This window comes from Corvus hawaiiensis, chromosome Z (assembly GCF_020740725.1).
Source record: "Corvus hawaiiensis isolate bCorHaw1 chromosome Z, bCorHaw1.pri.cur, whole genome shotgun sequence".
In the NCBI taxonomy this organism is placed as follows: Eukaryota; Metazoa; Chordata; class Aves; order Passeriformes; family Corvidae; genus Corvus; species Corvus hawaiiensis.
This window is the reverse complement of record NC_063255.1, coordinates 55,842,217-55,854,950: the sequence shown is the minus strand read 5'-3', so window position 1 is coordinate 55,854,950 and position 12,734 is coordinate 55,842,217. Positions and strand designations below refer to the sequence as shown.

Sequence of the window (12,734 nt, the reverse complement as noted above, 5' to 3'; positions counted from 1 at the left end):
ACTTTATTTATATGACAGCAGAGTACATTCAGTTCCCTGGACAATCCTATTTTCTCAAAGTTAATAGTTAAAAAATATTGATCTGCAAATCAAATGCAGATCTTACACATAAATAATTTGTTTTGCAATGGCTGCTTTAGACTATCATGGTGATTCAAGTATTTCCATAAATAGTACACATACTGCATGTGCTAAAAAATATGATGCAATTTGGAAAACTACCACCATACTGTATCACCAAAATGGAATGAAGTCTCTTATTATTTATGTTTGAATTAAACATTTTAAGTAAAAAGGACATACTTTTTGCTTGTTTCTCCCATTAAACTGCTATACATTGTAAAATGTTGAAAGACATAGATCGCTGTGGAAAGGGACGCATACAGGTCTTGCAGGGGAGCCTTCAAGGGAACACCTTTGCTTTTCTCCTCTAGTCTTGCCAGAACAGCTGTTGCCACTTTGCTGCAGGCCTCTAGAAAGTTTGATCTAATTTCCTGAAGAGAATCATCTCTGCAGGCCAGAGCCAATGGAAGCAATGTGTCGAGTTCTTCCATGATGTCAGAACAAAACTGAGAGGAATAAATGTGGCACCAAGTTATTTGCATTCTGACAGCACTGCTTAATTTATACACACTAAGGTCAGATTCTTGAATAATGAAATTGGCATGAAACATAAATATATTTAATCAGTTTACAAACATTTTAATCTCTTAAACAGAGGAGTAATGTTCCTTTAAAGTAAATTAAATATTCTTTCATTCCTTCTTGCTTTAAAGCTGCATATTCTACACTAGGGGAAATATTAAAACCATCTCATGCCAGTAATGCCTTCATTTGGTTTTGATGTCACTAAATGCACATTCAAAGCACAAGGTTAATTCCTTGTACATAAGGATAATTTTCTAAACTAATTCATTTTGAAAAATACACAAACACCAGATTCCCGGCACGACTCTCAGCACCAGATTTGGAAACAAACATGTCATCTCTTAATAAATTCACACATTGATCTCCCTAAAATTATCTCCCAAATCAGGGTTATTTCAAGCGGACATTCATTAACAGCATTCCAAATCTGCTAGAATAGTTGCAAAGCTTACTAAAGAATGTCTTTCAAACATACCTTTCCCTGCAAAAAGAATTTAATAAATAAATGACCTTTCAGCCAAATCAAATAACTCTAAATTGGCTTTATTACTGGTTATGCCAATTAGTTGAATGGCATGCCTAATGATATGAATACAGGAAATCCCTTTATAGCTGTATTTCAAAGCTTTCAACATTTTCCCATCGAATCACTTGGTAACAGAGCAGATACTAATCAGAATGCTTTAGAACTTTTTGGCTGAAAAAAATAATGCCAGTGAAGTTTAAAAGTGAATTCTTTCAAGTACAAACTATGGGCTCTTGTATAAAGCTCTCTACAGCTTCACATTGTAATGCCTCTCACTTTCTTCTTAATTCCATTTATATAAGATATAGAATATTAATAGTACTGTAAGTACTTCAAAGTGTAGATGGCAAACAGCCTTGGCATTCTGTCTCCCTTCAAACTTCAGATCTTTTGATACCTGCCTTAGCAATTCGTTTTGGTTGCTCCTCCTGTTGGACTGCTCTGCAGGACTCCCTCATTTGCTGGTTGTTTACAAGACTCATTGCACAGCCTGCAGCTGAAAACTCTTCTTTCTGCTCATGTTGAAGAATTTTAGATGAAAAATCCTCAATTGCTATTGTTATACAGTGAGCCACAGAAGAAGACAGGTCTTTAAAAGCATTTCTCCAGCCAAAATTTAGTAAAACAGGCTGAAATACATAATAAAATTAAATCAATCAGAAGTCATTACTGAATGTTAATATTGTCTGAAAATTAAATGCACATCTATAATTAAATTACAGGACACTGTCATATTTTAAAATTAATTTAAAGAATTTAAAATATAGTCCACTAGCATTGAAAAGCAGTGTTTACACTCAACAAAAACATGCTTAACATTAAACTTGTCATAAAATTTTTAAGAAAAAAATTCCTATTTAAACAAGATAGCTTTTAAAAAAACATACTTCATCTTTACTTGATTTGTAATCTTTAACAGAATCTACTTAACAAAGTCAAAAGAATTTATAGACATTTTCAATAGCAAAACAAGTAATCTAGCAAAGTATACCCTGTAATAATTTTCACTGCAAGGTAACAACTGGAAGTTACTAACCATGAATCTCAATGGAAAACACTTAAGAGAAGCTGGTTTTAACACAGCCACACTGTACTTCGCTTCTCTAGAACTGGATTTAGCAAAGATTAAAATGTTTAAATAGAGATTTGTAGTTTTTGGGCAACACTGGCTTTTACTGTGGTTTACATCAGTTCCTTGCCTTCTTCAAACAGAGACTTCTGAAGTCATCTAAGTGCAATAGCTGCTAGAAGTAGACATGGTAGAGCATGATTACTTTTCGACTTATCTGAGTTTGCATTGCTCTTAAATCTCAATCATTGCTCTAAATCTTAATCAGACTTAAACCTTCGCAGAAGTGGCCAGTTGAGAATTGCACCACTTCAAGAGACATATTTTAATGACATGAGATGGTGTTCAGTAAATATCTCCACCATGAGAGCACAGTAGGAGAATAGGAAAGACAGATTCCTAACTATTCTTGCACTATAATACCAAATTGGAAGAGAAAGAAAGGCTACAAAGTTAAGCCCTTCCAGTTTACTTCAATTTAGAAGCTGTATCCTCCTTCCTTTCCCTTTCTCCACTAGCAGCATTCAGCTCCTGTAAGCACAGAGACAGCCCCCACGGACACACTTTTGCACTTCCCCATTTTTTGGTAGAGATCAAGTGATGCCATGATGATTTTTTGCCTTTTCTTTTATACCCCTGTTATACCTTTGTTACAACTTCTGTATTCTTAGTGGTTTTTAGCCTACATTCTTGGACTTGTTTGTTCAGCTAGGAGACTAAACATCTTAGAAGCTTCGTAGTTAAAAATCAATATGCCCCAGACCCCAAGGTCCTCTCCAGAACACATTCTGTAAACTAAGATAGAACCAGGCAGGGGGAAGGTTCCTTGGGGAGGGGAGCTCATTTGAGCCTCTCATTGGGGAATTTTTGATAGATATGCTAACTAGTAAAACTTATAATGTTATACCAGATCTTTTGTGTAGGGCGCATTGTGGTGTGCATTTTGGTGCATTTGACTTAGACTTAGTGCACCTAAGGATCCTTAAAGTAAATACCAAGGTAAAATCCCTTTTCCCCTTCTAACCGTGTTTGACTCTTGATTTTAAGACCAGGAAAAGGCATCACAAGTACATCCCAATCTACCCAAAATATTCTGCTTTGTTATACATAAGAACATTAGTCTCACACACCAATCCAAATCACATTTTAAAAAAAAATTTAGCATTATAATGGAGCCATTAAGAAATTAAATTCCACTATCAGAAAATACCAGACTTGTTGGAGCATTTAGGTGCCATAAAATCAACAATAAAAATGGGTTTTGTAGTAAATGGGAGCCAGATAAAAACTTAATCTTGTATGTACATTCTACAAAGCATAGTGCTTATTACAGAGTAGTTTGCTGGCATCAAAGAAACTAGACATTGTATGAGTATCTATACCTATAGGAAGAATCACTATGATTAAATTCTAAGAACTTCATAAATTTTCTTTAAGATTCTTTACGATTATATGTAAAATACTATGAAAGCTATTGTATTTTAGAAATTTTTTTCCATTTTGTTATGAGGCATCTTACACTTACATTTTTTCTGTTATTAAATATTAAATACCAACCACTTCTTTGAATGCCATGAGATTTCATTCCATCTTAACTGAAACTTTGCGCATAAAAGTAATCACAGTAGCTGAAGCAATAAAACTATGGCAATAGGTGTTTATAATGAACATGGCGAAAGTCTACAGTGGAGACACACACAAAAGAAAATCCCATACAAAGTGTAAGACTCTTTTCATACTCACCTCTTCTACCTGAAGTAACTGTTCAGGAAGCACGCTGGTTTCATTTGCTCTAGTTTCTCCTATTAAAAGCTCCCCACTAGCTCTCTTCAGAACTCCTGCACAGTATGATAAAAGAGATCAAAGTTAAGATTAATTCTGTAGAAAAGTCAGCAGCCTACAACATCTTCTGATACATCAATATGAAGCATAAAAAACCCTCAAGAAGATGTAGGGGAATACTGTTAGGATGAAGTCAAATTCAAGTTATACACAGCTCCATTTATATAACATGATGAAATCCACATCTGGTTGAAACTGTATTTTATACATATGCACATATAATGTGTAAAATATGGTTTCTTTTGTTACTAATTCATTTTTATACTGACTGTGAAGTCACCTCTTTTTAGGGAGAACAGATAACACTAGATCAGCTGTATAGAAATTAATTTCTCCTCTTTGTTCAAAAAATTCTATCAATTGAACATGAATATATTTTCAGAGTTCTTACTTATTTGGAAACACCAATTTAATAAGAATAAAAAGACAATTAGTACAGTTATTATAAGTAAAATGATGGCTTATAAAAAATAAAGAACAAGAGAAGCTCCTTAAGAAGGGCTGGTACAAAGCTCACTCATAAATCACTCAGAGCAATGGGAATATTGCCCCAATATTCAAGGGCAAACCAGTATCTGGGGTTTGTCAAGGACAAACCAGTATCTGGGGTTGCTACCACTTTTATCAGTGTTTCAAGAAAACTGGGTCCTGAAGGGCATTGATGATTCCTCTTCCAAGCGATACAAGCACAAACGGAGGTGCTTGTTGGGGATGTGAACGTCAAAGGCAGCCTTGGCTGCCATGACTGTGAGACAGTGGAGTTCCAGATCCTGAGAGCACAAAGGAGGGTGAAAAGCAAGCTCACAGCCCCAGGCATCAGAAGAGCAGACTTTGGCCTCTTCAAATATCTGCTTGGAAGAGTCCTATGGGATAAAATCCTAGGTAATGGGACACAAGAAATTTGATTACTATTAAAGGATCACCTCTGCCGAGCTCAAGAGAGCTAAAAAAAAATTGTCCATAAGCCTGACTGCATGAACAAAAAGATCCTACCCAAATTCAAACACAAAATGAAGCATACAGACCATGGAAGTAAGGATGGGTAACCTGGGACGGACACAAAAACAGCTTCTGAGCATGGGAAAACTTAAGGAAGCTAAAGCCCAAATGCAACTGATTTGGCCAGGGATGTCAAAGACAACAAGAAGGGCATCTCTAAGTACACAGGTGATAAGTGGAAGACTAAGGAAAACATGAGCCCATTGCCCAACGAGATGGGGGACCTGGTAACAGAGATATGGAAAAGGCTGAGATACTGGATGTCTTCTTCAACTCAGTTATTTACTAGCAAGACCAGCCTTCAGGAATCCCAGGCTCCAGAGACCAGGAGGTAAGGCTGGAGCAAGGAAGATGTACTCTTGGTGGAAGAGGATCAGGTCTGAGAACAACTAAGCAAACTCAACATACGGAAATCCTTAGGCCCTTGTGGGATGCACCTGCAAGTGTGGAGGTGATGCCTTTTCCTGGTCTTAAAATCAAGAGTCAAACACAGTTAGAAGGGGAAAAGGGATTTTACCTTGGTATTTACTTTAAGGATCCTTAGGTGCACTAAGTCTAAGTCAAATGCACCGAAATGCACACCACAATGCACACTGCAATGTCCACCCCCAAAAGATCTGGTATAATATTATAGGTTTTACTAGTTAGCATATCTATCAAAAATTCCCCAATGAGAGGCTTGAATGAGCCCCCCTCCCCAAGGAGCCTTTCCCTGCCTGGATCTATCTTAGTTTAGAGAATGTATTCTGGAGAGGACCTAGGGGTCTGGGGCAAAATATCCTCTACCTACAAAGCTTCTAAAATTTTTAGTCTCTCAGCTTGACAAACAAGTCCAAGAATGCAGGCAAAAAGCACTAAGAATACAGAAGTTGTAACAAAGGTATAACAGGGGTATAAAAGAAAAGGCAAAAAATCTTCATGGCATCAGAGGCAGCTGGCAGATGTCGTTGCAAGGCCACTCTCAATAATCTTTAATCAATCATGGCAACAGGGAGAAGAGTCCAAAGGCTGGATGAAAGAAAATGTCACTCCTATTTTCAAAAAGGCCAAGGAGGAGACCTCAGAGAAATCAGTCTTGCCAACCTCACTTCAACGCCAGGGAAAATAACAGAGGCATTTCCAGGCACATTACTGACAAAGAATTCATCAGGAGTATTCAGCATGGCTTCAACAAGGGGAAGTCATGCTTCACCAACTTGATAAACTTCTCTGAAGAACTGATTGGGCTGGTAGATGAGGGGACAGCAGTGGATACTGTCTGCATGGACTTCAATAACGCCCATGGCATTGTCTCCCTTAAGTTCTCATTATAGGACAAGCTGTAGACAAGGTCTTCATGTGTGGACTGGATAAACAGTCGGTAAGGTGAGTTGAAAAGTGGCTGAACAGCCAAGCCCCAAATGCAGTGATCTGTGGCACCAAGTCTAATTTGAGGCCAGTAATTAGCAATCTATCTCAGGCTCAATACTAGGTCCAATCCTGTTTAACATCTTCATTAATGATCTGGATGATGGGGTAGAGCGTACCCTCAGCAAGTTTGCACCTGACATCAGACTGGATGGCAGACAGTCATGGTGCCATCCAGAAGGACCTCAAAAGGCTGGAGAAATGGGCACACTAAAACCTCATAAAGTCCAAGAAGCAAAGTCATACACCTGGGGAGGAACAAACCCAGGCAGCCAAACCATGCCGGAGTTCTCCCAGCTGAAGAGAAGCTTTGCATAAAAGGACCTGGGGATCCAGCAGTACACAAAGTTGAACACAAGCCAGCAAAGAAGGCTGATGGTATCTGGTCTGCATCAGGCAAAGCACTGTCAGCAGGTCAAACAAAATGATTCTTCCTATCTGCTCAACAGTGGTGAGTACAGTTCTGGGTTATTCAGTACAAGACAGACATAAACATACTGGAGAGTGTCCAACAAAGGGCCATGGAAGATGATTAAAGGAATGGATCATCTTTTCCATGAGGACAGGCCTCAAGCACTGGGATTGTTAGCCATCAGAAGAGAAAGGTAAGGGCAGGATATATCATTAATGTATATAAATAATGAATGTACATAAATAATCCTAAAAGCATGGTCCAAAGAGGCCAGAATCAGACTTGCCCAGTGACAGGGCCAGTGGTCACAGACAGACACAAAGACAGAAGATTTTCTCTGAACATGAGGAAATGCTTTTTTTACTGTGAGGATGACCAAGTACTGTAATGTTGTCCAGAGAGGTTATGGAATTTCCATCCTTGGAGATACTCAAAAGCTATCTGGACATAATTGTGGACAATTGGCTCTAAAGGCCTTGCTTGAGCAGGGATTGTTGGACAAGATCAACTCCAAAGGTCCCTTCCAAACTCAACCATTTTGTGATTCTGTGAGTCACAAAGAAATACAAGAATAACAACAAACTATATGATATTTCAAAAATCTGTCTTGTAGCATAAAGCTGGTAAACAACCCTGGTGCAGATATTCCTAATGTAATGTACTTCATATGAAATTAGAAGAGGTTTTAAATCACCAGGTGCTGCCAAAGCATTGTTAAAGATTATCTTCTAGGCATAAACTTCGAGGTTTTCAGTGATCTGAAGCTACTAGTAGTGCCTGGCCAAGGTTTAAAGAGCTCTTCTCTATGAAAATTCCCGCATTTGAACATACATGAGATTTAATTTATCCAAAGTAGATTTTACCTCTTCTCTAATCAACCTGCATTCTTGAAACACACTGTTTTTCATATACCTATACAACATTGGAGAACTTTGAAGTTTTTGTGGGGGTTTTTGTTTGGTTTTGGGGTTTTTTGTATGTTTGGGGTTTTTTCCTAAATACTGTTTTTATTTGCATTTTCAAAAGACATTGACAGATTTGAGCTGGGAAAAATGAAAGATAAAATGGTAGAACAAAAGATGTTAACCAGGCCATCCAACTCCCTGATCATTCAACACATTACAGACAGTACCATAAACATATTGTGGTTTTTTCAGTATGTTTTACTACATTTTATGATGACATTTCTAATTATTTTCTTTAGAAATTCATCCAGAATTTAAAAAATCCAAACAACTCTAACTGACTGGATATTTTCCCTCTTTTCTATTCTGTGCTTTCTACCTTAAATTTACCTTTTTTTTCCTTGCAATTCTCCTTTTTTACAGATATAACATCACATTCTAATTATAAGCACAAGTAAGTATCTATATATTCACATTTTCATAGTATTGTCACTACTTAGATCTGCTATTTGTAATTTTTATATTGAGACTTTAAAGGAAACCTTAAACATTTAACCTAAAATCCTTGTGTATTCACAGCACTGCTGCCTTACTTGTTAAGAACTCACAGCTGAGATGAATAGGTATCTAGCTGATGGTAGATTTGTGACTCCAGGATCACAGGCAAAGAGCCAAATGATGCTTACACCCACATCAATCATTTTACAGGCTCCTTTATTATTACATTAACATGTTCTACTAGATTACTCCACCTCCTTTTCTAATTAACAGTCTGGACACTCCTGCTTTATATTTGTATGTATCTATCTACGTGCATGTAGGTTTACACACGTTAAAAACTTCACTGGTCTTCCCAAAGAAGGCCCAAGTTCACGTCTCCCATATTTCACTGAGTTCCTTTGATATCTCAAATTTTTGCTTTCCCCAAATCTCATCTGGGTATGGTTGGCCTTAATCTTCTTCAATTTAACCTCCAGCTAGCAAGGGTTCCCTTCACACTTTGTTCTGAACACTTAGCTACAGCCCCCAAAAAGCTTCTGCTCTTCAGATGCTACTACAACTTCCCTCTCAAACGCTATTTCCAGAGACAGATAAAAAATTATACCTTTCCTGTCCTGCGACTACTTCACCTGTGTGAGAGACTGCAAGGATTGCTCGCTCAAAATGTTTCAGGTGTGTATGTCAGGAAAAGGCAGGTCAGGCCTTGTTCTGGTGAGGCAGTGCATTGCTGCATACACTCCACCTGCTCCAGGCCTGTATCCCAGCCCCACAGTGGCCTCCAATCCCTGGCACATCACAGGCAGTGCTCCACACCCTGCTGCTGGAGCCCCAGTCCAGTTCCAGAGCAGCCAGATGACTGGAACTGCCACCTGGGCAAGGCCCAAGAAAGCCAAAGGGTATTTAACCGGAGACACAGGGTGAACACATCTTGATCCTACCTCCTCTTGGAATTTCTATCAGCTGAACACTGCTGGAACCAGGAGTGGCAGTTATGTTTGCTCTTTTCTATATCTTTTCTGTCCTTCTCTCTTTTATTTCTTCTTCTAATCCCCTCTTCTTGGAATTTTTGAGTAACTTGAAATTGAATGGGCTTAGAGTTTGCTAAGTTGAATGGGCTAGGTTAATGCTTTGAGAAGTGATTTATGTTGACTGAATGCTGACCTAAAGCATTTGCCAAAGTTCTTGGATATCCTGAAGTTGCCAGTAAAGTTCTTTTTGTTGTTTTGATCTCTTGAGAATATCTTGTTGGTATTTCTTCTGTATGTTTAACTCAGAATATATGAAAAACTGCAAGCCCTTTTAAGTGACTCATCAAGTGAGGGTTTTAGGGCCTTACAACTTGTCTTCTGACTGTCTTGCCCTAATCAACAAACTGCCATGGGAAACAGAAGTGCAGCTTTTATTCAAGATACAGCTGCTACTCAGCCCAAATTAGCTTGCCACTGCAGATAGGAATGCAGCCAGTGGGTCAGAGGAAGCATACCTATCCAGACAGCCAGTTTTCTAGACAAATTCTCTGACTCCTCTCTTTAAATAGTACATATCAAACTCCATTTGCACAGATAGAAAGAAATGTATGTGATCCTTTTCATACGGTTGTTTAGAGAAGACAATTTGCAGAAAGAGAGCAGAAAAAAGTGAATGTTGTAAAAGAAGACGGGGGCTGAAGGGAAACATGTCATTTTCTCATATTTGCTCCCTTTCCAGAGCATATTCTACACTTTCACCATTCCTGACTATTAGGGAAGATTGGATTAACTACAAATCCTTGCTTTATCTTTCTTGAAACTGATGTTCTACAAACTTGATGGACTGCTCATAATTTGTGTACTTCCTGTAGTTTACCAGCCAGGCAGCTTTAATAATTTTTATTGTAAATAATCAGAACAAGATTATATCCAGTAAAATCAAAACTCTTTGGCCAGCTTTCCTTGTGTGTATTAGAATTTGTCTGGGGTTATTCTTGCCTTCAAAACAATTGTTTACCTAGGTCCTCTTTGTCTACAATTTATTGAATTCCTTCTTCAATTCATTATTTTTCCTTTTTTGTAAAGATGATTACAAAGACCGAAGATAATTATTAATTAATTATAAATTACAGTTAATAATTATTAATTAGTTATATAATTCTTTTTATTTCTTATAAAAAGCTCTGGTTTTTTTTCTATAGAATTCCACAGCTTTCTTATTTTTATAGCATTTAGGGCCATAAGAACAGTCATTATAACATCATCTGGCATGCAGCATAGAATAGTAAAGTATCAAGGAAAGCTTTTGTATGATTACTCACTATCTCTGTATAAGATCAGTGCCATCAAAGTAGCTTACAAATTGTATTCAGCCAGCTCAGCCAGAACTTTTATTGAAACCATACTGGAAAGTATACATCTTGCAGAAGTGGGAAGAACCATTCCTCCAGAAATATAAATATTAATAAAAAAACCCCTAACAAACTATGGGTCAAAAAAACCTTCTGCTTTCTATTTTCAGACCTTTTACTTGTACTATACTGAGCAAACTGTACTAACACAGATGCACAAAATGTACATCTGAAATCATACTCCCCTCTAGAGTAAATTCATCTTCACTTTGATCCACTGAAGCTGTGTACTTGTTGAAGAAGATCCTTGAACATCTTATGTTGAGACCAAAGCAAAAATCACAACTTTTTTAAATCTTCAATTGCAACTTTTGCACAATTGCAACTTTGCAATAAAAGTCTGTTAGGAGGATGCACCTCAAAAATTTCATTCTATACTCTTAAGACACTTTCCAGAAACGGATAGAAAGTTAAGGATTTCTCCTTAAGGTATGAAGGAAAGACCTCTGCAGATCTTCCCAGTCCCAGGAGACAGAGCTTGTAAACCCAACAACTTGACAACTTTGCCCACAGTGTTTTCAAGTGCTCCATTGGAAAAAGCCTTTCTTGGTATTCATTATCTGATCTGTCCAAAGTTCATCTTTCTCACTGAAATGGGGAAAAAAAGTGAGACAGATGAAAGCACATTAGATATTTTTGATTTTTTAAAAATCTTAACAAGAGGCTTCCGAAAACCCAAGAGGAAAGAGAAATCTAACTTAAAGATGGGAAGAGAATGCAATTTGGCAGTTTTCTAAACCCAAATCTCCTGCTTAGCCCTTGATTGTAGAAGAAAATGCTCCAGACTGCTTCAAAGAGAACAACTGTGATGCTGCAAGTACTAGGTATGTGAGAACATCCCAGGAATTTCAACTGAATGTAAATAGAGAAGAAGACTATCTCATCACAGTAGGCATGATACCTGCAGATGAAAGGGTTAAATAGTCAAGAAAAAATGGGAGGTGGTTGCTCCTCTAATCTTATGAAATCTAATGCCTGTAGTGGAATGAAGTGAGGTTATGCACCATTGTGAATAAGTGTTCTGTAAATAATAGAAAAATACAGATACCTTTCCTCTGAAAGGCAGAGGAGCAGTCTCGTCCAGATGCCACACTAATGTTCAGGGCTGGAACAAAACCACACCATCGCTTGTTTGTCCAAGAACTTTGCATGATTTTCTCCTTATATTTGATTTAAATGATAACTTGAAGAACACACTGGTAGTAGATAAAATGTCTCTTTATACCATCTTTTTAAAAACTGTGCTTAGGTGACACAAATACAATTTTAAATCAAGCTCAAAACTTGGCATGTACATACTGCTCATTAAGGAACACTAAGTTACCACTGATAAAGTCAAAAAGTAAAATCAGGAAGAATTGGATGGAGAATAGTGAAAAGAAGTTAGAGCTGAAAATGCAATTCAGAGAATTCTTTTTTCCAATCCATGCTAAGCAATTTGTGAAAATGAGGACTCAGAATATATTCCAGAAGATGCCAGATAAAGAACTCTCAAACAGAACTCAGAGACCTAGCCATATCACCTAAAAAACTCTCTACATCCATCTCCCTACAGAGTTCACTCCGGTTCACTGTTTCCTTTGGTGCTATTGTCTGCCATGGGGTTACCATCAGAGAACACTGGTAGGCAGTACTTCCCTCTAACATCTATTTTCAACGGCCTAAATTGGTCTTCATAGGATTCCATTGTGCACACTGCAAAGAAACTTGTCTTGTTGCCAGCTAGAACTCTGAACTACATGTCTTTCTTTTCTTCACTGTTCTTTTTTTGGTTCACAAGCAACCTCCTACCAAAAGCAGAATCTGCAGAAGAGACTACATCCAAGCAATAATGCAATGAAAAAGTATGAAGAGAAGCCCAGGTGGCCACCTTGCAAATTTCCAATGTGGAAGCCTTCGACCTCTCCGCCCAAGAAGCAGCTATAGTCCTAGTGTAATGAGCTTTACAAACCCTGGGAGCCTCTTTACCCTTAACTACATACGCCTCTCTAATACAATCCCTTAACCATCTAGCTAAGCAACTCTTAGAAGCCATTTGACCCCTC

At 37.7% G+C, this 12,734-nt stretch overlaps 1 protein-coding gene across 5 annotated transcripts in view; it reads right to left on the bottom strand.

Annotated features, from left to right (window-relative positions):
- Positions 1–12,734, bottom strand: part of KIAA0825 (KIAA0825 ortholog) — a 242,690-nt gene that overhangs the window by 154,318 nt on the left and 75,638 nt on the right. For 4 of the 5 annotated variants that reach the window (XM_048292974.1, XM_048292976.1, XM_048292977.1 and 1 more), the window contains 3 exons: positions 3,987–4,081; positions 1,576–1,803; positions 304–569 (listed from right to left, as the gene is read on the bottom strand). In XM_048292974.1, the coding sequence (XP_048148931.1) occupies positions 304–569; positions 1,576–1,803; positions 3,987–4,081 (589 nt within the window). The remainder of the gene's footprint in view (positions 1–303; positions 570–1,575; positions 1,804–3,986; positions 4,082–12,734) is intronic. The other variant, XM_048292978.1, reaches the window with a different exon arrangement.